We start from the raw sequence: 24,424 nt of genomic DNA on the forward strand, positions 1-24,424 counted from the left end.
AATCTCAGATATTCTTCTTTCAATTGAATGTCGAGAAATAGGAATCTGTGAAATTAACCTTTGGATTTTGCTATTTTTAGGATCTAAAACTAAGAGGAGATCTGAAATATTTTGCTTTACAAATTCTCCATCAGAGTAAGAATGTTTTACTCTTGCAATGTTCCATGTTATAACAAAATTTCCTTCTGTAGAAATAGTTGATTCTTTACTGAAAGATGAAGTATTCATTTGATTGTTAATTATTGTTTTGAGTAATTCAATTTTATTTTTCCTTTAATCTGAATTTAATGGATATTCCTTAGAAAAATTTATATGTTTAGTTTCATAGTGGCGTTTAATATTCCCTGACTTGTTGTGAGCAAGTTCTTTATTACAAATTAAACATATCGGTTTATTTTCTTTTTCAACAAATGCAAATTTTCCAATCTTCATTAAATATTCTTTTCTCGTCATCAATTTTTCTTTTCTTACAGTTGTAGCGAAGTGAATTATTGTTAGCATTTACTTTATCAATTTCAAAAAAAATAAGTTTTGCGATTAAGTAAAGTTAATACGAAAAGAGTCGAAACGAAATTCCAAGAGCCGCATGCGCGCATGCGGCTCTTGGAATTTCGTTTCGACTCGCATGCGAGCCACGTTTTGACCATCCCTGGTCTAAACAATTCTCACTCTCTCTAAAACACCTCTTCCCCACCCACCCCCTACTCATCTTTAAAGCTTTACGGAGATGTGTCTTTTTAGCATTTTAAAGAGGGAAAAAAGAAATAAGAAAATAAACTTAGAAATATCTACTCCTTAAGAATAAATCCTTCCATTTGTTTAGGGACTTACTTTTGGATAATTAAAAACCCACGTAAAATTAAAAAACAAGAGAAACATTGCAGCCTCTTTTAATCAAAGTTGCACCCTCCTAACCCTGTTCTTGATTAAACTGAAACATTCTATCCTCCCCTAAGACATGAAGCTGTGGGCCAACAATTTCCTACCCATCAAGATTTACAGTTGAGTGCAAAAGTTTATAATTAGCTAAATTTTTTCTGTCATAACTTTTTGACTTTTCACTGAAGATGAATGAAGTTTTTAACAATTGTTCCTATAATGTGATCTTATAATTTACTCAAAAGAATAATAACTTGTAATGGAAGGTAGAAATTCAAATTTTCGTTGAAAACGTAACCGTGATTTTCTTAATGGGCATGGAACCGTGTTTACAAACAGTTCCATGCCCATTAAGAAAATCAAAACTTCATTAAGAAAAATGTATTTAAATTAAAATAAATTTACTGGAGATAATATTTAACTTAAGTTTAATTTAAAAAATAATGGGAACACACTTGTCCAAAATTGGAAATAACTACTCCGAAGCTTCCCGAAAAAACCCTTTGGAGCGGAGTATCTACATATGTTCCTGATTAGAAAAATGCAAAAAATGAAATCCTTCATGACCGTCCGAGCGAGAAATTTCAGTTTAAAAAATAAGATTTTTGCCAAAAAAAATTTTAATTTTTTTTTTCAAAATTTGATGAAAAAATCAGTTCTTAAGTATTAGTGGCACATCCCTAATAAAATATTGAACCAAATTTCGGGAAAAGGCATTTTAATGACATATTCATGTTTTCATTCGTGGAATGCACAACTCAAAAATGCCAAACTCAGCAAAAAATCATGAAGACTGTCGGAAGTCAGTTTGTCTCCTCTGTATGAAAAAATGTTCTAGGGAGCTAACAAGTTTTCTTAAAGACCAAGTCAAGAGTCTGATTTCTCAGGATGTTGACTTTTGTGACACACGAGTCCCACTTGGAATGTGTGATTCTTGCAGACTGCTTCTGAGGAGAAAGAAAAATGGTGAGAATGTCTCTGTCCCTCCCATTTTTGATTTCTCATCTGTCATCCCTAGGCCTGAGACAAGAGGACAGCAGTGTGATTGCATCATTTGCAAAATTGGACACCTGAAAGCATTGCAAAAACACCCATTTGAAATGCCACAACAGCCTTTACCATCCCAAGACCAAAGAAGATGTTCTGATTGCCTCTCCTTAATTGGAAGAGGAGTACCTCATCAATGCAATCAGTTCACATTCAGGCATAACATAAAGATGTTGGCATCAAAAGATTCCAAAGTCAGTGAACAGATTGCTTCAGCAGTCATTTCATCTAAAGAGGCATCTCCTCATGGAACCCTAAGAATAGCACAAAGTGGTGGTGGGCGACCTTTGCCAATTACTCCAGGTAACAGTAACTTGCAAATCTTTTATCTGATAGTAATTAAAACTTTGTCATTGTCTTTGTCTTTTACAAAAGAAAAAACCTTTAACAAATAAAATTTGCAGTTCAAATCTAAACTTTACTTTCCATAAAGAAAACTTGGTTGTTTATGTGAAAAATTTGCTCCTACTCATAGCAATGTTTTTAATACAGGTGCAGCAAGCGCAAAAAGACTCTTTGGTGATGAAGTAGTTCTAAAAGCCCAAGACCTTGCAAACATTCAGACAAACACAGGGCTGTCTAATGCAAGCGTCAAAAAATTGGCCTCAACATTGAACCATGTTGCACAAGCCAGAGTTGTTGAACCTCAATTCCGGGCAAAATTCCATCAAATAGGTACACAACTATCTGATCATTTCACTCACACAAACATAACTGTGACACATGAAAAGTCTCAGACAAAGAAACAAATTGTGGTTCACTGCAAGAATCTCTCTGAACTTCTCAATGATGTCTTGCTCAAAAGACAAGTGTATAAAGAGCACATAGTCAAGCTTGGAATTGACGGTGGTGGTGGTTTCCTCAAGGTTAGCCTTGGGATTCAAGAAGATGAATTGATTTCTCAAGTTCAAGCTCCACCAGACAAGAAGACACTTACATCTTTTGCAGCAAAAGACAGTGGTGTGAAATCTCAACTTCTTGTTGCTGTAGCAGAGGATGTACCAGAAAACTATGAGAATTTGAGAACAATACTATCTCTCATCTTCTCTGAGCGAGTTGACTTTCTTCTTTCAAGTGACCTGAAGGTGGCAAACCTTGTGTGTGGGCTTCAGTCACATGCCAGCTCACACCCTTGCACATGGTGTGACATTGATCACAATAGGTTATCACAGAATGGTAACTTTCGAACCTTTGGATCCATCAGAAGATCTTATGCCTCATTTAAAGCAGCTGGTTTAGACATGAAAAAGGCTAAACAATTTCAGAATGTGGTGCATGAGCCCCTCTTGGATTTTTCTGACAATGCACTTGTTCTTGACATCATACCACCAATGGAGCTACATCTCCTTCTCGGTGTAGTGAACCATCTGTTCAAGGCACTAAAGGACTCCTGGCCTGAGGCTGAAGAATGGCCTAAAGCTCTTCATATCAAAGAACAGCCTTTTCACGGAGGGCAGTTTGCTGGGAATGAATGCCGCAAACTCCTCAAAAATGTTGACCTTCTTCAAAGACAAGCAGAGAATTGTTCAGCTTTTCATGTTTTTCCATTCATCGACACTTTGAGAAAGTTTGATGCAGTTGTGAATGCCTGCTTTGGAAATCATCTGGATTCAAACTACTCAAAGAAAATTGACCAATTTCAACTGGCTTTCCTCTCCTTGCCAAAAGTAAGTGTGAGTCCAAAAGTCCACACTGTCTTCTTTCATGTCAAGGATTTCATTGATCGTCACAAAAAGTCTCTTGGACCATTCAGCGAACAGACAACAGAAGCCCTTCATCACAGTTTCCGAACCCACTGGGAGAGATACAAAAGGCCTCTGGGTCATCCAGACTATCCAGAAAAGTTGCTGAGTTGCATAGTAGATTTCAACAGCAAGCGTCTTTAATGCAAAGTTATCAAGAAAACATCGTCTCTTTGTTTCAGTTTATTTATGTTTTAGTTTTTCAAAAAAGCTTGACTAACTAACATTAAAGCTGCCCCCAACTCAATTTTTTAAAGAGTACATTGTTTTCTCACATTGTTTTCTCACATTATTTCTTTGTTATGTGTTCATAGAATAAAAAGAATAAAAGCAATCTACAGTGGACAATTGTTAAATCATTTTTAAAAAAATCAAAATTAAACTTGCTAAACAATCATTTTACTTTTGATTTTGAAGTTTTTTAAACATTTTAGTGACTTACCCATGCATCAGGGATCTGTTATGTAGTGTAGATCAATGTTTAGTGAATAAAAAATGTGTTTTCTTTTGATTGCAAAAAAATATTTTTTGTCGCAATTTCTTACATTTTAAAACTAAAATTTCTCGCTCGGACGGTCATGAAGGATTTCATTTTTTTCATTTTTCTAATCAGGAACATATGTAGATACTTCGCTCCAAAGGGTTTTTTCGGGAAGCTTCGGAGTAATTATTTCCAATTTTGGACAAGTGTGGGAAAGTCTAAGGAATTGTCACGAAAAAAGAAAAATTTAGTAATACGCGCTGTAGAGAAAAAGATTCTTGTAAGCAAATCTGAGCTTTGTGATGTGGCTAAATCAACAATTAGTGTACTAGTTAAGAGATATACAGAACAAAAGACTCTTGAAAAAAATGATGGCTACAGAAATTTTGTTTGTAGTTTTCTTTTCTTACTTATTCAATATGTTGTCTCCTTTAGTCAGACTGACTACTTTTTTATGATTTTGATCTAAATTTAAAATGAAAAGCATCACTTTAAAATTTCACTTGCAAATAAATTTTTTTACCTGCATTTTGTACATTAAGAGTTTTTAGTTAACAGAAGCAAACTCTTGTTAACAAAAAAAGGTCGCTCTTATAACTTTAGAAAGAGAGATAAGAATTGAGTTTTGAGTTTTTTATTATAAAGCAAATGTTTCTCGATTTTAACGAAATTGAAAGCAAGTATTTTTTGTTTGTTTGAAAGTTCCGATTAAAAAAAGTACAAATACTTCAATCACGCTTTTACTTTCAAAATTTGTCATGAGATGCTCTAAAAATTCTCAGGAGAACTGAGAATATATAAAGCGTACCGTGACAAATAAAGCGAAGAGAAAGATTGCAAACTTTCGTTCCACAATCCACGTTCGAGTTTTCAATTACAACAAAACCCTCACTCTGGATGTGTTTCCAAACAACTCTGTAAGCATTTTTAAAACTGGAACAAAGCGAATATATGAAGTAACAAACTTACTCATGAGTATCACTAAAATGACTACAGCACTTGAAGACTCTGATCATAATCAGCACATTTGAGTTCATCTTGCTTGGTTGAACGAAAACAAATGCTAAGTATGAGTTTTTGCTCTGAGAAGATGTTTGGCTGATGTTGACCTGCTGACATTGACTTTATAAAGTTTAAAAAAACAAATTGTGTAAGTAAAATCGCAACTATAAACAAGCACTAAGAGCTATTACAACCGTAACAACTTTTTAAGTTAAGCATTAATTGTTGACATTTAATCGCTGCATTAACCTCGGCTTTAAGTTCATAATGTATTAGCTACGAAAAATGTTCGATTTTGAACATTTCTAACAGAAAGCACCATATAAAAAAAATTGTTAGGTTAAAATAGATATATAAGATATATAAGTTGTAGTTTCTTCTCTTCTAAGCCTGGTCTCTTGTTGTTTATTCTCTTGTAAGCAATTTCTTTCGATAAAAAAAACTTTACCGCTTAAAGAAAGCTCATCGCTGTTATTCTTGCACTTTCAGTTTGTAGGCCCTTTTTTTTGGAATTATTGACAGCATGGTTTTCAACATTTTTGTGAGTTATTTATAACAAAACTTATAAAAAGCCAGAAGGAACTGAAAGATCAGGTAACAAAACAAATTGGTAACAGCGTAATAAAATAATAGCGGACTATAATGGTATGCACCCTACGATAAATGACTCGTTCGATTACACCTTATTTGTATATCAAGAAACTCAATTCTTTATGTACTTAATTGGTTTCTACTCAATCCCTCTCATAAAACTTTTAGGCCTTCAAAATCTGAAGAAAATGTGTTTTTTCATCCTAAGAAAAGAGAAATGGATAAAATCATATAAAATATAAGTTTTAATGTTACTTTGAGAAATCTTTTTTTATTTAAAATATACGAGGGGTGTAAGGGAAAATTGAATTCCATTTTTTCGAAATTTCAAAAAGAATATTTGGCGACTTTTTGTCATTACTTTGTTAATCAGATTGTTACTTGATGTTGGGTCTTTCAGAAAAAAATATTAGGGGTGTGGCTGTAAAGAGCTAAAAGTAAGCATGGGAATTTCGGCCTTCGAAATCGACGAAATTAAACGAAATTCTTGTTTCAATTTCGTATCGAAATTTATATTGAATTTCGAAAGACGAAATTTTTAAACATTACAAATTCACGAATTTCGAAATTAAAACTTATGTTTAATTTCGTGTCAATTTCGTTACTTTCAATGACCCGAAATTATACGAAATTTTTTCGCGAAATTAAACAATCCAAAAAATCGAAATTTCGTTCTCAATTTCGATCCGAAATTGAAACACGAATTTCGTTTAATTTCGTCGATTTCGAAGGCCGAAATTCCCATGCTTAGCTAAAAGGATCTTTTGATATTTCTTGACCTTTTGTAGCAGCAGCGTGAAAATCTGTTTTTTATGTCTCAGAGAATATTTTTAATCCCTCATTTCTACGCATTGTTTTGGATTTTACACTGTTAAAAAAAGTTTAAAAACTTCAATCGCGTTCTTACTTTTAAAAATTGTCATAAGATGCTCTAAATATTCTCAGGAGAACGGAGAATATTTAAAGCGTACCATGACAAATTGAGCTAAGAGAGCAATTGCATACTCTTAATCCGCATTCGAAGTTCGAGTTTTCAATTACAACTCAACTCTCACACTGACTGAGTTTTCAAACAATTCTGTGAGCAAACGGACGTTTTTCAAATGAGAACATCGCCGCAGGAGTTGAGGTGTTTCATTGATGAAAATTGCAAACTTCTATTTTCATTCTCCTGTTTACAGTAATTTTTGAGCGAACGACGTGAAAGAAGTGTTTAAGATTTTATTGCTACGTAGTTGTTAAAATCAGTTTTGAGCAGAATATGTTTCTATTACTTAGGTTTTTAGTGAAAAAGCGATTGAAAGTTCAGTTAATACAATAATTTTATGTTTCGTTGCCTAAAGTTAAATATTTGAAAAGTTTTAGCGTTTTTGGTGATATTAAAATGGTTTTTTGATCATTTTTTCTCTTCAAATCAAGTTTGAAAGTTTAAAAAAAGATGTCTCTAAAAGAAATGGCTCCTTATACGGTACTTTTCGTGTGAAACTTTTAAAATATAATTTCCAACCGTTTTGAGAATTTTATTTCACTGTTACCGCTTTAAATTGACATACTTTTAATTTACTTTTTTATAATACTTTAAAATATTTTTTGTTGCTTCAGGGTAATTCCACATCAAATCACCCAGTCCATTGAACCATGTGTCTTCCTTTTGTGTTATATTTTGACACATTATTCCTTATTATAAAAAAATATTACATGCAAAATTTCAGCTAAAAATGTTGAGCGGTTGACAAGATACTGCAATTTTAATATCGACCTGGTTTCCCAAAATGACCCGGTTTTCATAACATTCTGAAAAAACATTTTTCTTAAAAAAATAAGAAATAAAAATGGCAAAAATATGAAAATAAACATATATAATGTTTTTTTGATGCTGAATTCAATAAAAGTACTTAAAATGCTAAAATATAAAAGGAACATGCTTAAAAGTTAATAAAACAACTAGTTTCTATAAACCAACTTTGGGGCCCAATATCTCAAAACACCCCTGTCAAATTTTTTTTTTTTTTGCTGTTAATATTTTCAACTGCTTATAATCTTACTAGGCACAAAAAATCTAACTGGAAAAACAACTGAAACATATGGAACTTTAATTTCAATGATCTATTACTTTTTCAAGAAATTCCCAAAAAATATTTGTAAATAAAATAAAAATAAGTTAATCGTAATTTAAACAGTCACTTAAATATACAAGATTTTTAAAGGTATTGAAAATGTCAGTTATTTTGACTGTGTTTGTAATAGTTTACAATATTGTTCCCATTTTACTTGTACTTCCTCTATTTCAGTATTTTCAAACACATTGTTTCTACCGGAACTGGAGCAAGCTTGTGGAACAGATAGTTTTTTCAATATGTTGGTGTTGGGAATAAAACAGTAGTCATCTCTTTCAGGCCAGTTAAAACAGATTGATGGACCATTTGGGTGAAGAAATTTAACTTTAGCATCAACTTTTTCTAGGTTGGATTTAGTTACAATGCCGATCCATTACTACACAGACTACAGCTACATAACAACCTAAAGCAACAGTATCAAGTTGAAATATATCTTGTTTCTTTTTAAGATTGTGGATTATTGAATAATTAATGTCCGTACTACACCTCTTTGCCCCAACCCTGTTATCTCTAAGATCATAAATTGATGAAAGCTACCAGTACCAGGTAGAGTTGTTACACCAGTGTATCTTTCTTTTTGCTCTTCATGTTGCAATTGTAAGTCCAATCCCTTTATGTAAATGAAGTTAACAACCTTGATTTTCTCAATACAAAATTCATACATAGCTTCTGATGTGAGAATTTGGTTTCTGTATGGTCGTTTTAAACTTTTTTGTGCTGTTAACCTTTTTACAGTACCACCAATCCCATTGCATTGTGACTTTCCATGGGACGTGGCAAAAAAGTTCCATTCAACTTTAAGGTCAAATTCACTTTCTAGTTGGCATAGATTGTAAAAGATTTTACAGCTTTTGTACTGTCCTGCGCAACCATCAATTAATATATGTAATTTAGACAGATTGAAAAATTTTTTGATAAAGAAATAATTCAAACCTTTTCAGAATCCCTCTGTTGTATATTTTTTTACACTGATAGATATTGGTTATTTTCTTTATAGATATATTTATATATATATACAATCTACATATATATATATGAAATATATATATATATGAAATTGTTAATTTGTTAAAATTTAAATAAAATTTACCAATAAATATTGTTTTATAACTGAACTTTTTATAAACTAGTTATTATAAACTTTTACAAAATGTAGTTACCAAAATTTTAAAAACAAATGCACATCAATATCACACTTATTCAGTTTTTATATAAAAACATAACAGGATGTTTTTTTCAGTTGTTAAGATCAAATAACTAAGTTATCATATAATTAAGACTTCCTTAAATATAACAAAATTCTTTTTTTTTTTTTTTTAAGGAGTCTATAAACTAAATATAATATTTTACAGAATTCTATTTGCATGTTTTTTAAAATAATTTCTTTAAAAAGTAATAGATCATTGAAATTAAAGTTCCATATGTTTCAGTTGTTTTTCCAGTTAGATTTTTTGTGCCTAGTAAGATTATAAGCAGTTGAAAATATTAACAGCAAAAAAAAAAAAAATTTGACAGGGGTGTTTTGAGATATTGGGCCCCAAAGTTGGTTTATAGAAACTAGTTGTTTTATTAACTTTTAAGCATGTTCCTTTTATATTTTAGCATTTTAAGTACTTTTATTGAATTCAGCATCAAAAAAACATTATATATGTTTATTTTCATATTTTTGCCATTTTTATTTCTTATTTTTTTAAGAAAAATGTTTTTTCAGAATGTTATGAAAACCGGGTCATTTTGGGAAACCAGGTCGATATTAAAATTGCAGTATCTTGTCAACCGCTCAACATTTTTAGCTGAAATTTTATGTGTTAACTTTTCTTTTTAAGATGCAACAGCCAAAGAAATTTTTAAAAAATTTGAGGACCCATGGTTCAAAATTTTCTAAATTTTGGGTGATTTGATGCGGAATTACCCTTCAGCAAAGAAATAGAAAGCGAAAATTTTTTTATTTCAGTTTGAAAATAAATTATTTTTGTATCAAAAATCTCACGCGACTTTTAAATGAAGTTTCAATAAATATTTTCATTTTGTGTTTCCTAAATTATTTATTGGTTTTATAAATATTTAGTAAATAAAAAATATTTTTTGAACTAATTTGTGATCATTTGAACTGTTTTGATCTTTTTTATAAAGAAAATAATATCCGTTTTATATTCATTAAATACAATATTGTGATTTCAAATTTTTGAAAGTTGATTATCTTGAATAATTGTTGTTGCAAATAAATATATATTAATAATAATATTAACACGTTATTATTATTCTTCAGATGATAAATCTGTTCTTATTATTCTTATTGTTCTTATTCTGCAGATAAAGGTAAACACAAGATGTTCATGGAATGCTTCTTTGAAGCGCAGGCGTCAATTACCGAGAACATGAAAAGATCAATCGATGAACAAGAGTGGGAGATTTTTATAAGCGATGGAAAAACTGCTCATGAAGTTTCACATGAGAAATATTTCATGGAGAAATTTGTTGATGCAGGATGCAAGTTGAGAGGATTACGTGTTTATAATAAGATTTTATATGCTGGTAAAAAGTCTTTATCTGAGGATGAGAAAAAACTTATCATTTTATGTTCGACCAACGTTCGTGATGTCTGGTTAGATTATCCAGTGAAGATTGATGAATGGACACCAACACATAAAATTGAATGGTTGTATATAAACATCAGATATATTTTCGTATCAAAAAACGATTTCGAAGGTTTCGTCCTCCCGTGGATTCTACTCACTGATGAATTACGTCTTGAACTTCACAAAGACACAAACTTCATCAATGACATTTGTGAATGGCTTAGTGGTTCGAACTTCAAGAAGTTGGTGATCAAGTACCGTGGAAAATATTTTCATAACATCGAAGAGCTTAGAGTAAAAAACACAAAAAATGTTTAATATGTGAAATAAAAAATAAATACAAATGTAAATATGTAAAAAGTATATGTAATACAAGAAAGTTTTTATAACATCGAAGAGTTGAAAAAGTTGAAGTGATACGAAATACTTTTGATTGTTTAAATATTTTTAATATGTTAAATAAGTATGTAGGTTTGTATTTTATTTCGAAAAACTTTCGGTTGTTTTCAATTCAAGTTTTTCTCAACCCCAATCATTTATGTTGGCTGATCTCATTTTTCATGTAACTTGGATCAATATATACTTGCCGTTTCCATAGCAATTAAAATCTTGACTAAGACCTTGAAAAAAAAACTTTGAAAAAAGTTTTTTGTAAAGATAGCTCTCAAAGAGGCGTGGGCACAATCTAATTTTTAGGATGTTGCGAATGATATTGAATGAGGATGACTTGTAAAAAGTTACGGTAGTCAGAGCTAACCGAATCCCGCTTTGATACTTTTGATACTTTTGGTACCCGAAGCTGATTACCCGTTAAAATAATAATTCTGTGAAAAGGGTCCATTTTGTTCAAAAATAATTGAATATTAAAAAAAAATTACCGAAAGTAATAACCATAATATCGCAATAATCGCATTTTCACTTTGCCTTTTGGCAGTTAAACAAAATTTAATATATTTTTTTATACAATTCACTCCCTCCGTTTGATAAAATAACTCTATCTCACCCTTTATTTGAAATGCTCAACTCTGATTGGTTGTTACAAAAAATCCAAGGTAAACCAAAAACAGCAAAAGCGATCGTAATGCATCATTGAGTGTTTTTAGAATTTTTTCCATTTTTTAGAAATGTTAGCTGTAGTTTTAAAACTTTGAAATTAAAATCAGGCGTGCGTAAGAGAAAAATTTTTCGAAAATATTAGCTAGCCAGTAAAGTGATCTGCCATAACTAAGTCTAGGCGATGTTGATACTGAAAACAAAGAAGGAAGAGAACGTGAAAAAGAAATTCCATCACTATCTTCAGATAACTTGCCTCCTCATGAAAGCGAAGTCGAAAAAACAGGTGATAAATTGTTTTTAATATAATTAGTTTAATTTCTTTGCTTAGACCCAGAAAGTTTTTTCACGGCGCACAGTGATTAAGTTAAAAGCGGCAAAAATCACCTAACTATTAAATGCATATGCATTAAACATAAACATACATCAAAAAAAGGGTTTTTGGGGTCAAGGAATACAAATCAGGAACTTAAAATTATTTTCACATGCACCAATTACCCGTATCACACACATGTATGCGTTAAAACGCGCGTTAGTGGATTTTAAAGTTTGTAAATTCTAATTTTAGTAAAAAATTTAGCTTCATTGACCCAAAATATAACATTATTTTATCAATACACGAACGTTTGCGTACGCGTTAAGCGCGCGTGAATGCGTTACAAAACGAGATATGAGTGTTTAACAGACACACACACACACACACACACACACACACACAAACACACAAAACATTTTATAATACAAAAATAAACAAATTAGAATATTAAAATCTTTTCACAACTTAAATTACTAAGTTCAGTACTTCTGGAGGCAATGTTCTTCGTTGATAACTCCTGTGTTTTACAAATGAAATGCTTAAGATTTTTGGATCTGATCTAATCAAAAGGTAGTGCATCTGATCTTTCATAGTGTTGATTCTTGATACTTTTGCTGTGTGGTGCAACCTTACATTTCAGATTTGCTTGTTTAGGCTTTCCTGAGCTTCCTCAGAGTATTGCGCAATAGGCAAATTAAGTTGCTTTGAAATGGAGCAACCATGTATCAGAATTTTGTGAGCACTGGGTGGCATTATATACCAACCACATTTATTATTAATAATTTTAGCTTTATCAGAACAGTAAACTTCAAATTGATTGGTATCAGTATGGTACCACATGACATTGTAATAAGGACGATGTGCATTCTATTTATAACATCTATATAAACCCCTGTAATTTCAGAGAAAATCTCAGAGTTCTCAAATGCTCTTCTTGAAGTGTTTCCATCATTGCTATTACCAAAACCTACTTTGGGCTGGTCAACAATGAGACTCAACTTTTCTTTGAACTTTGATTTCATTAAATTCTTCCTTAATTTTACAGAAAGTTTCTCTTTTTCATTTCTGGCTTGAAACTTCTGGTTTTCCATTTTACAGCCAAAATGTAAGATGAACTTTAATAAAAAGAATAATATAGTCTGGTACCAATGGAGTATAACTATCAATTCACTCAACAATAGTGGATAAGGTGAAATTTACATAACAAAATGCTGAATTCATAAGCTTTACTACTGATATATGGACCAGTAGTTCAAATGAAAGCATTATGAGCCTGACAGGTCACTGTTTAGACAATACATTTAATCAGAGAACTGTTATACTTAGAGTAGCTCCATTTCCTGAGAGGCAGACAGCAGCAAACATTGCTGAATTAATTGATGATATAATGGCTGAATTTAAAATATCACCTTTAAAAAAGTCATTTAATAGCTAGAGATAATGGTGCAAATAATGTTGAGGCTGTTAAAGATAGCCCATATGATAGTATGCCTTGTTTTTTACAAACATTGCAACTAGTAATTAATGAGTGTATTTTTTAAAAAACTGTAGTCAATAATGTCATTGCAAACTGTTTTTCAATTGTTGGGCATTTTAGCCAGTCTCCCTAAGCCTGCACAAATTTTAGAAAGAAATAAAGCGAATAATGGAAGTTACTCACGTCTTCATGAGTATCACCAAAATGACTGCAGCAATGAGACTCAGATTATCCTCAGGACATTGAAGTTCATTCTTCTTTGCTGAACGAAAGTAGAAACTAAAACTTATGCTAAGTGTAAACTTTTACTTTTAAATGTCGTTCGCTGATATTAACACCCGATCAAAAAACAATATCCATCAGTATGTTCGTTGTTAAACATTGCTAACAGTAAGCTGGGAACTGACAAGAAAATACCTTTTGAAAAAGGATAGTTAAACTAAAAACTCGTTTATCGATAAACTTTTGTTTTTAAGAATACTGCTATATATAGGTGATGAAAAACGCTTTTTTAAAGCACACCCAATAGAGCAAAGGAGCTCAATAGGTATTGGCTTAAATATCTTACTAGTCATCTAATTCAATATTGGCTTGTTTTTTGAGGTGACGTATTTCCGATTTTCGTTAACAAAAAACGTAAGAATTCAAAAGCAATGGAATTTTAGAAAAATAGTTTCTAATGTTTCAGTTTTCTATAAAAAATACTTCAAGAAATCTTTTATTATACTTAATATGTGAAGGGTGCAAGGGAAAAGAAAATGTCATTTTTTTAGGAAATTTCAAAAAGCTCATTTTAGACTTTTTGTTACTCTTTTGTTAATCAGATTGTCTCTCGACGTCGATTTTTTAGAAAAAATATTTAGGGTGTGGCTGTAAAGAGCTGAAAATTTTTTTTTGATATTTGGTGGCTATTGTAGCACCAGCATGACGATCCCTGCTTTTAAGTAGCAGAGAATATTTTTAATCACTCATTTCAACGGATTGTTTTGGATTTTACACTTTGCAGTTATTAATTAATTAAGTTTAGATACAATGTGTACCCTACGTAGACAGCAATATCTAAAAAAATTGAAACTCGATGTTAATATCTTGTACCCTTCATTTAAAAGAAAAATCTATTTTTTAATATGACTGAAAAATAGAGTTGAAAGAGATGTAAAAAACAAAAAAAAAAAAGAAAACGAGAGAAAAGCACAGCACTAAAGAATTCTTAGTTTTTATTATATAATAATAGTAATAATAATAGTAATAATAATAGTAATAATAATAGTAATAATAATAGTAATAATAATAGTAATAATAATAGTAATAATAATAGTAATAATAATAGTAATAATAATAGTAATAATAATAGTAATAATAATAGTAATAATAATAGTAATAATAATAGTAATAATAATAGTAATAATAATAGTAATAATAATAGTAATAATAATAGTAATAATAATAGTAATAATAATAGTAATAATAATAGTAATAATAATAGTAATAATAATAGTATTAATAATAGTATTAATAATAATGATAATAATAATAATAATAATGATAATAATAATAATAATAATAATAATAATAATAATAATAATAATAATAATGATAATAATAAAAATAAAAATAATAATAATAATCATAATAATAATAATAATAATCATAATAATAATAATAATAATAATAATAATAATCATAATAATAATAGTAATGATAATAATAATAATAATAGTAATGATAATAATAATAATAATAATAATAATGATAATAATAATAATAATAATAATATAATAATAATAATAATAATAATAATAATAATAATAATAATAATAATAATAATAATAATAATAATAATAATAATAATAATAATAATAATAATAATAATAATAATAATAATAATAATAACAATATGTAAGTATGTATGTATGTATGTATGTATGTATGTATGTATGTATGTATGTATGTATGTATGTATGTATGTATGTATGTATGTATGTATGTATGTATGTATGTATGTATGTATGTATGTATGTATGTATGTATGTATGTATGTATGTATGTATGTATGTATGTATGTATGTATGTATGTATGTATGTATGTATGTATGTATGTATGTATGTATGTATGTATGTATGTATGTATGTATGTATGTATGTATGTATGTATGTATGTATGTATGTATGTATGTATGTATGTATGTATGTATGTATGTATGTATGTATGTATGTATGTATGTATGTATGTATGTATGTATGTATGTATGTATGTATGTATGTATGTATGTATGTATGTATATATTGGGTTGTCCGATAAGTTCTTGCCGTTTTTCTACATTTGATTTAACTATTTTTTAACATAAAATAACAACAATTTAATCAGTAATGTATTCTCCGTTGTTTGTTACGACTTGCTCCCAACGTTCAACGATTTTTTCGATTCCTCTTCGGTAGAAATCGCCCGGCCTCGATTCGAAAAATTTTTCTAACCACGCCCATAATTCGACGTCATTATTGAATGAAACGCCTCTCAAAGCGTTTGAAAGAGATCGGAAGAGGTGGAAATCTGAAGTCTGGAGAGTATGGAGGATGTGGCAGCACTTCCCAACCAAGCGTTTGAATCGCCTCTTTGGTCATAATGGCAATGTGGGGACGGGCATTGTCGTGTTGCAGAAGAACGTCATATTGCCTATCAGGTCGTTTTTGCTGGATGGCGTTGTTTAATCGTTGCATCTGCAGAACATAAAGTTCCGCATTGACTGTTTGGTTGCAATCAAGCAATTCCCAATAGATAATGCCTTCCCAGTCCCACCATACACACAACAGTGTCTTCCGTGGATGAAGAGCTTGCTTTGCTCGCTGGGTCGCTTGTTGTTTCGGGCTTAACCATTCTTTGCGCTGTTTCCTGTTGATGTAGAGACACCATTTTTCGTCACCAGTGACAATTCGATAAAGAAATCTTTGCTTATGTCCATGAGTTGAGAGATGACGAGCAAGCAAACTGGCAGCAATGGTGGATCGTTGATTTTTATTGTTTTCGCTCAATACGTGCGGCACCCAAGCTCCAAGTTTTTGAATACTTTCCCATTGAGTGGAGATGTTCTGCTACTGTTGATTTATTGAATCCTATACGCTCTGCCAATTCTCTGGTTGTTTGACGCGCGTCTTCGTGCAGAAGTTGATTCAAACACTCTTCATCAAACTCACTTGGTCGCCCGGAACGAGGTGCAACCTTGAGGTCAAAATTGCCACTTTAGAACTTCGCAAACCAATATCGAGCAGTTCTTTCAGCTATGGCACCCTTTCTGTATACGGCAGAAATCTCTCTAGTAGCTTCCATGGCTTTGGCACCTCGGTTAAACGCAAAAAGAAGGTGGTGTCGAAAATGCTCGTTTTTGTCGACTTGACACTCCATTTAAATGCTTTGAAAATTAACAAAAATGAATCAAAACAAATAACCAAATAGACTTTCTTGTAGAGCGAAAAATTCTCTTTCGAATTACACAAAACATTATACAAAATAATTTCATTTCGATCGCAAATTTTTTAATTTAAAAAAACGGCAAGAACTTATCGGACAACCCAATATATATATATATATATATATATATATATATATATATATATATATATATATATATATATATATATATATATATATATATATATATATATATATATATATATATATACAGTCAGAGAAATAAGTATCCGAACAAAACATTTTATTGTGAAAAATAAACTTTGTCAGGTTTTTTTCAGAAAAACATATGTTTTTGATAAATACTTTTATAATTATTCTAAAAGCAAATTTAATTACGATTTTATGTTGCAAAAAATTAATCAAAGGTAATTAACTTGCGTTGCTAAAATTTAACGATTCCCGAAGGAGTGTTAAAACTTCAATGAAAAATAATTATCCGAACATGTTGTTTTGTAAACGAAGTTTTGAAATTGATTATTAAAAAAAGTTTTTAAACCAATGGTTTTAGAAATATTGTTGTTTTACAACGAGTAATTTTTAATAATTGACTGATATTTTTTTAAATTCATTTGATTTACCATTGATATCATCAAGTGTGGGAGTTAAAATCAAGGAATGGTCCCAAGCTCAGCGCAATTTGGTTATTGACTTGTTCAAGCAAGGTAAAACGTTTAGGTCGATAAATAAAGCGACTGGAATGGCATTAGGAACCATCAGCGATCTGGTTAAAAGGTATAATATGTTTGGATATGTGCAAAATCAGCCCAGATTCGGAGCAAAGCGTAAAACAACATCAAGAATAGATCGATAAATTGTCAAGAAGGTGCAAAAAAACCGTTTTTTATCAGCACCAAAAGTGTCAAGCCTCCTTGAGAAAGATTTTGGGTTAAAAGTGAGCTCATGTACTATTCGAAATCGATTGAAAGAAAGTGGATTCAAAGCAAGAGTTCCACCCAAGAAACCATCCCTTTCAAAAATCCATCGAAAACGAAGACTTGCATTTGCTAAAAAATATGTAAATATGCCGGTATCATTCTGGAGGAAAGTTTTGTGGACGGACGAGTCAAAATTTAATCTTGTGAAGTCCGATGGAGCTCAAAAAGTATGGAGAAAAAAAGGTGAAGCATTCACACTCAGTTGTATTCGAGGCACAGTAAAATTTAGTGGAGGCAATGTTATGGTATGGAGATCGATGGCTTGGAACGGAACAGGAAAACTGGAGTTTATTGATGGAATTTAGGACTCTGAGGTTTATGTTAAAATTCTCAATAAAAATCTTCTGGCTTCAACTAAAAAACTGCGATTAGGAAAGCATTTTATCTTCCAACAAGACAATGACCCTAAACATACGTCAAAGAAAGCAAAAGAGTTTTTCATCCAAAAGCAAATTGAGTTACTTGAATGGCCTGCGCAAAGTCCAGATCTCAATCCAATTGAACATCTCTGGGCAATTCTGGATAAAAAATGTGGCACACGATGTCTAAAAAGAAAAGAAGATTTAAAAATCATGCTCCAAGAAGCATGGGCTGATATCGACTCAGATACGACAAAGAAATTAGTTGATTCGATGCCATGTCGACTTGGAGAAGTCATAAAAGCTAAAGGCGGTCTAACTCGATATTAAAAAGTCAAAAAAATAATTACTCGGAGAAACGTTAATCTTTAAGCCTTAATCTTTAAAATTTTGTTCGGATACTTATTTAATGCTAAAAAATTGCATAGTTTAAATGTATCTTAATTTTTTATCAATTAAATATCATTATTGATATTTTTTTTTTGCATATTGAATTCGTAATAAAATTTTCTTTCAGAATAATCATTTCTTTTATTTCTATAAAGTTTTTTTTTTCGGAAAAAACCTGACAAAGTTTATTTTCCATAAAAAAATCTTTTGTTCGGATACTTATTTCTCTCACTGTATATATATATATGAAGACTACACGGGAAGAAACGGCAGGGTCACATTTTTTCGTTTTGAGATAATTCATTATTAAACTTTTAATCCTATATAGGTTTTAAATTTTTAGGGAAAATGTGTGGATTTTTAAAATATATTGCAAAAATAACCATTTTTGTATGCAATTAAAGCTATACTTTCAATTTAAGTGCAATAATTTTCATATTAGACTTTCTTTTTTAAGTGAAGTTTTTTTTGGACTCTGCCGTTTTTTCCCCGGTATAATGTCTTTTTTAGTTTTTAGATCAAGTGAAAAGTTAAATTATTAACTATTTTATATTAGCTTGTAAATAAAATCAGACAGGAGCTTTTTTATCAACCGACTTCACCACTGGAATCTAGTATCGACCTTAAAACAGTCTTGGGGCCAGTATTAATTAAAAATACTTTTTTGTTGTTGATGACAAAATGCAATTTTTCTTTTTAATTCTAAGGTTTAAAGCTTTGCCCATACAGATGTCACTTTTCTTTCACAAAACTATATGTACAAACAGGTATATATTGCAGGGAGTCTTTCTTGATAATAAACGAGTTTTAAATTTTTATGGGTTAATGTAACTAAAAAACTAATATTTATGTGTATTCTCAATTTTTATCTTAATATCAATATTTCAATATCTTGTGATTATTAATTTTATAAATTGATTCAGTTTAAATGCAGAGAAAGAAAAAACATTAACTTTTAAAAATCTTTTAAGAAACATTAACAAAAAAAGAAAGGTCAAACAACAAATGAAAAAAAGCCTCTATTTATTCATCATCTTCAGAGTCAATATTTTCATGAAACGTCTCGACAAGCTCCTGATTGTAAGGCAGAGAATCATAAAACTCTGTATTGGATGTCAACTTTTTTAATACTTGTAGGTCTCTGTACTTTGCCTCGGAGATACAAAGTTTTGCATTATATAGAATCGGGATCTCACCTTTTATAGCAATCTTCCTATTATTTTTTAAATTTGTTTTTAATAATAACCCATTCCACGAATCACGATGAAATATAATGGCAGTAGAGTCTCCTCTAAAACAAATTTCAGGAAGAGGACGTGTTGGAATTGGACATTTGTTCTTATAAAATGGTCTTAAAAAATCAGTTATATTCTTTACCATATCTTGCATCAATTCTACAACTTGAAATGGAGTGGGTCTTTTACGAGCATTTCTGAATATGTTAATCCAATCTGATGGAATACATGCAGGTGTTTTGCAATTAATTAACCCCGTATCTTTATCACACTCCATATAAGAATGTCCGCGTTCTGGATACATAACCTTAATGAAGTCAAACCTTTTTTTTTCATGAATAAGGAAATCCATAAAACGAATTAATGTATAGTTTTTGTTTTGGCCAGCACATGAATCACAAAATAGCTCTACAGTTCGAATTTCTTTGTCTAAATGTTTCATAAAAAAATTATATAACACTGACGTTACCTCATCAGCCCCTTTTCTAGCAATAGTTTCATCATAACAATACAAAAAAACTTCATTACTTGAAAGCACGTGAATATTAAATGAATAAAATGCCAATTTTCTGTAGTAAAAGTCATTGGTTGATAGATTTGGTAAATTGAGATTTTTTTGGAAATCAAAAGCAATTGACTCAAATCTTTGTTCCCTTTGTGCTTTAAACTGTGCATTTCGTTTTCTAACATAAAATGTTTCAGCATCTTTGTGGTGTTGTTCTTTCTGTAATACTATCTCATCTAACTGTTATTTAACCTTTTTGCACTCTGAATTAAGAGAGTTCAATTTTTATTGATTCGATTTTAATTTTAAACTCATCACATTTAGAACAAGTGTCAGTTCTAAGGTACCCAAAAGAAATGTTAAAATTAGTGTTAAATATGTTGCGATAAGATTCATATGACAATTTATCAATAAAAAATTATAATTTGTCTGTGGTTAAAAGACTTCTTTTTATTGTCTCCACTCTTCCCTTCTTTATTCCAAAGATTGAAGTAAATGCAGAAAAGCAAACATGAACGAACGAATTCTTACTCGTTATTACCTCTTGATTTGTAATAAAAAGTTTATATTTGTAACTGCTATTATAAACTTTTGAATCGATATTTCGTGGTCTTCTTCTTGAAACATTATTTAAAGTTATTAAACTAAAAAGATACGAATCTTGAGCATCCTTGCTGGCTAGAGAGTTAAAATAACTTAATCAAAAATTTCTATCTTCTCTTTTAACAATTTCGAAGCATTTCAACCTTTTACAGTTACATTCAAGTCCTGTTTTATGTGATGCTAGTCTTTGTTTTTTTTACTTTCACGCAATCTTTCCTTACTTTTTCTTTTTTTGGATTTCTTTAGCATTTCTAATGGTTTTTCATTAGCCGCCATTTTTACTAAATTTACATCAACCAAGTCATCAGTCAAGTCATCTGTTACTATTTTGAAAAACAAGGACTTAAAGCTATCAATATCAGTCTTGATAATTCAAAAAATAAGGAAGGTAAACTTGGTTGATGTCTTTTAGTAAGTGCACAACATTATTCACATTCTTAAAAATTAGTTTTTTGGGGAGGTAATTTTTTGTATAATGAAGAAAAGAGATTTCATTCCGTCAAACTTTAAATATGCATCAAATTGTTTATTTGATTTGAATTCAAATACAAACTATGCTATTGTGGTTAATAAAGCTAGAATGTGTAAAAAGTCAAAATTTTCAAAATGTGACCCTGCCGTTTCTTCCCGTGGAGTCTTCATATATATATATATAATTATACTATCTTAATAAAAATGTCACATTTTTTGGAAGTAAAGATAAAGAATGTGATCTCTTTCAGTCAGATTGACTACTTTTCTTATGATACTTTCCAATTGAGCATTGCCAGTCTGTTCAAATGCTCCTGCGACTTAATTGAACGGTGGACTTTTTTACGTTCTTCGACACGATGATTGTAAGAAGTTTCAGCAAAATTATTTACAACAGAGCACATTCAAACTTTGACAAATACTTTTAGATTGATTAGAGCTGATTTCGAACATCTGCCGTAAAATTGAGATCTTTAAGGCGTTCTTCATTGCATTTAAATACTGAGCAACTGGTTTGACACCGTCATAACGAACAGATCTTCTAGTTCTTGACATTCTCTGCAAAGCAACAGGCGTATGAGTCTTGAAAATATTTTCAACAAAAGTATTTTAAAATTTGTCTATGATCTGCAGACTACAAAATAAAAACATAAGATGTTTAGTGAGATTTCTTTCTGACTTAAAGAATTCAAATGAAGAAAGGAGTTCTTTACTTTGGTAAGTTCATGAAAAGTTTTAAACAAATTATAAAGCTTTAAAGTTTGTCTTGAATTCTCACAAGAGTTGGAAAAAGTCGAATATAAATTTTAAAATGTTCTTATTTCTCATTTCTTTATTAAATTCAAAAAATTGTATTTTCAAGATTTTTAAAAAGAATGAGTTTTGAAATAAATTAATAGCATTATATGATAATACAATTATTATTTTCTAGGTTCATACTTTTCTAAATTTTCTAGAACTTATGCTACCAACGTTCGTTCTGTCTACTTCCATGATCCGTTGAAGGTCAATGGACATATATAAGAACTCAACTAACGTCTCGAGCTCCATCCATAGATGAGTGTTTACTTTTCCGTTTGAACGGATAGTTTCGAAGATTTTGTCATATCGTGAAAACTCGCTATTTGTGTATGGTTTCGCAGTTCGAACTTCCGGATGTTGGAGGTCTGGTACCGTGCATTATATTTTTGTAACATCTAAGACTTGAAAAAAAAGTTTTAAAGTTTAAAATAAGTTATAATATGTTAAATAGCTATAAAATGGATAATAAATATGTACCTGAAAAAATATGCACGTGTTCTGATGTGGTGTTTTCGGTAACCGTGCGTTATTTTAAATAGCTAATTGTTTTAAAATGTCTTTACATTAGTGTTATTCAAAATTTACTCAACTTTTTTGTCAAAACAATTAGCTTTAATTGAAATGTCATCAAATTGAGATAAGAAACGAGAAAATATTTTGCATTTTCTCGTTGAAAATCCTAGTGTATCAAACAAAACAAGTGAAAAATATTACCAAAAGTAATAAACATAATATCGCAATAATCACATATTCACTAGGCCTTTCGGCAGTTAAACAAAATTTAATGTATTTCTTCATTCAATTCACGTCATCCGTTTGACAAAATAACTCTCACCCTTTATTTGAAATGCTCTACTCAGATTGGTTGTTACAAAAAATCCAAGGTAGGCCAAAAACCGCAAAAGCGATCGTAATGCATTATTGTGTGTTTTCAGAATTGTTTTCTTTTCCGTTTCTTGAAATGATGTGAGTTGAATTTTTAAAATTTTGAAATTAAAATCTGACGTGCGTAAGAGAAAAGTATTTCGAAAATATTAGCTAGCCAGTCAAGTGCTCTGCCATCACAAAGTCTAGACGATGTTGATATTGAAAATAAAGAAGGATGTGAACGTGATAAAGAAAATCCAACACTATCTTCAGATCCAGATAACTTGCCTTCCCATGAAAGCGAAGCTGAAAATACAGATGATACATTGTTTAATATAATTAGTTTAATTTCTTTGCTTAGACCCAGAAAATTTTTTCACGGCGCACAGTGATTAAGTTAAAAGCGGCAAAATTTACCTAACTATTAAATACATATGCATTAAACATAAACATACATCAAAAAAAGGGTTTTTGGGGTCAAGGAATACAAATCAGGAACTTAAAATTATTTTCACATGCACCAATTACCCGTATCACGCACATGTACGCGTTAAAACGCGCATTAGTGGACTTTAAAGTTTGTAAATTCTAATTTTAGTAAAAAATTTAGCTTCATTGACCCAAAATATAACATTTTTTATCAATACACAAACGTTCGCGTGCGCGTTTAACGCGCGTGAATGCGTTATAAAACGCGTTATCAGTGTTTAACACACACATAAACACAAAAGCATTTTATAATACAAATATAAAAAAATTAGAATATTAAAGTCTTTTCTAACTTAAATTACAAACAAAAGTTCAGTACTTCTGGAGGAAAAGTTCTACCTTGATAACTCCTGTGTTTTACAAATGGTAGTTAAAAGGTAGTGCATCTGATCTTTCATAGTATTGATTCTTGATACTATTGCTGTGTGGTGCAACCTTGCATTTCGGATTTGCTTGTTTAGGTTTTCCTGAGTTTTCTCAGAGTATTGCGCAATCGGCAAATCAAATTGAGACTACAAAAACCTGTTGATGCAGCAAATAATGCTACGAAACATTGAGACTACAAAAACCTGTTGATGCAGCAAATAATGCAACGACATTCATTTTATAAAATTTGGTAGAAGCAATCTTCATATAAATACTAATAGTGTGTCCTCAAGAATATTTAAAGTTGCTCATGTAGAACATTTATGCTTGTTTTATTAAGAATACAAATACAAGAGAACGTTTTCCATTTCTGAGAGGAAGCTTAAAAAGATTTTAGAAATAATTCTTTTTACAGTTGAAATCTAAAAATAAATTAATAAAAACAAAATTATCAGACAATAAATTAATAAAAACAAAATTATCAGACAAATGTTAAACACAAAATTAGGTTTTATAAATTTTGTTTTAATTATAGTTAATGTAAGGATATAAATGTAATTATTTATATCCTTACATTTCCTTACATTTACTTGCCTAATGATTTCAGATATCGATTTTACTGTTTATCAAGTGTAGATTAAAAATATCTC

At 30.4% G+C, this 24,424-nt stretch overlaps 3 protein-coding genes and 1 long non-coding RNA gene across 4 annotated transcripts in view; 2 read left to right on the top strand and 2 right to left on the bottom strand.

Annotated features, from left to right (window-relative positions):
* Window positions 1–10,948, top strand: part of LOC145191815 (uncharacterized) — a 37,162-nt gene extending 26,214 nt beyond the window's left edge. The window contains exon 12 of the mRNA XM_090076280.1: window positions 10,173–10,948. Coding sequence (XP_089932406.1) covers window positions 10,173–10,756 — 584 coding nt within the window. The 3' untranslated portion in view covers window positions 10,757–10,948. The remainder of the gene's footprint in view (window positions 1–10,172) is intronic.
* On the top strand, window positions 1,435–4,395 carry LOC149893756 (uncharacterized). The gene is made up of 2 exons (XM_090076388.1): window positions 1,435–2,229; window positions 2,419–4,395. The coding sequence occupies exons 1-2, from the start codon at window positions 1,629–1,631 to the stop codon at window positions 3,810–3,812; spliced, it is 1,995 nt and encodes a 664-aa protein (XP_089932514.1). The 5' UTR covers window positions 1,435–1,628; the 3' UTR covers window positions 3,813–4,395.
* A 7,933-nt stretch (window positions 10,949–18,881) lies between the features above and the next one.
* On the bottom strand, window positions 18,882–21,881 carry LOC149893757 (uncharacterized). The gene has a single exon (XM_090076432.1). It carries the CDS (start codon window positions 20,112–20,114, stop codon window positions 19,461–19,463), a length of 654 nt encoding a protein of 217 aa, XP_089932558.1. The 5' UTR covers window positions 20,115–21,881; the 3' UTR covers window positions 18,882–19,460.
* Window positions 21,882–22,201: 320 nt separating this feature from the next.
* Window positions 22,202–23,874, bottom strand: LOC149893758 (uncharacterized). The gene is made up of 3 exons (XR_016449113.1): window positions 23,748–23,874; window positions 22,888–23,225; window positions 22,202–22,453 (listed from the first exon to the last, which is right to left on the bottom strand). It is a non-coding gene; the product is annotated as an uncharacterized LOC149893758 (long non-coding RNA).
* Window positions 23,875–24,424: the final 550 nt, after the last annotated feature.

Source organism: Hydra viridissima, unplaced genomic scaffold (genome assembly GCF_058129835.1).
Source record: "Hydra viridissima isolate aposymbiotic clone 2 unplaced genomic scaffold, HvirCarnegie_v1 scaffold_1, whole genome shotgun sequence".
Classification (NCBI taxonomy): domain Eukaryota; kingdom Metazoa; phylum Cnidaria; class Hydrozoa; order Anthoathecata; family Hydridae; genus Hydra; species Hydra viridissima.

Bases quoted from the DNA above. Each gene is read 5' to 3' on its own strand.
- LOC149893756 (XM_090076388.1), top strand. From the start codon at position 1,629: ATGCACAACTCAAAAATGCCAAACTCAGCAAAAAATCATGAAGACTGT. The intron at 2,230-2,418 runs GTAACAGTAACT...TTTTTAATACAG, and splicing joins ACCTTTGCCAATTACTCCAG to GTGCAGCAAGCGCAAAAAGA.
- LOC149893757 (XM_090076432.1), bottom strand. From the start codon at position 20,114: ATGAAACATTTAGACAAAGAAATTCGAACTGTAGAGCTATTTTGTGAT.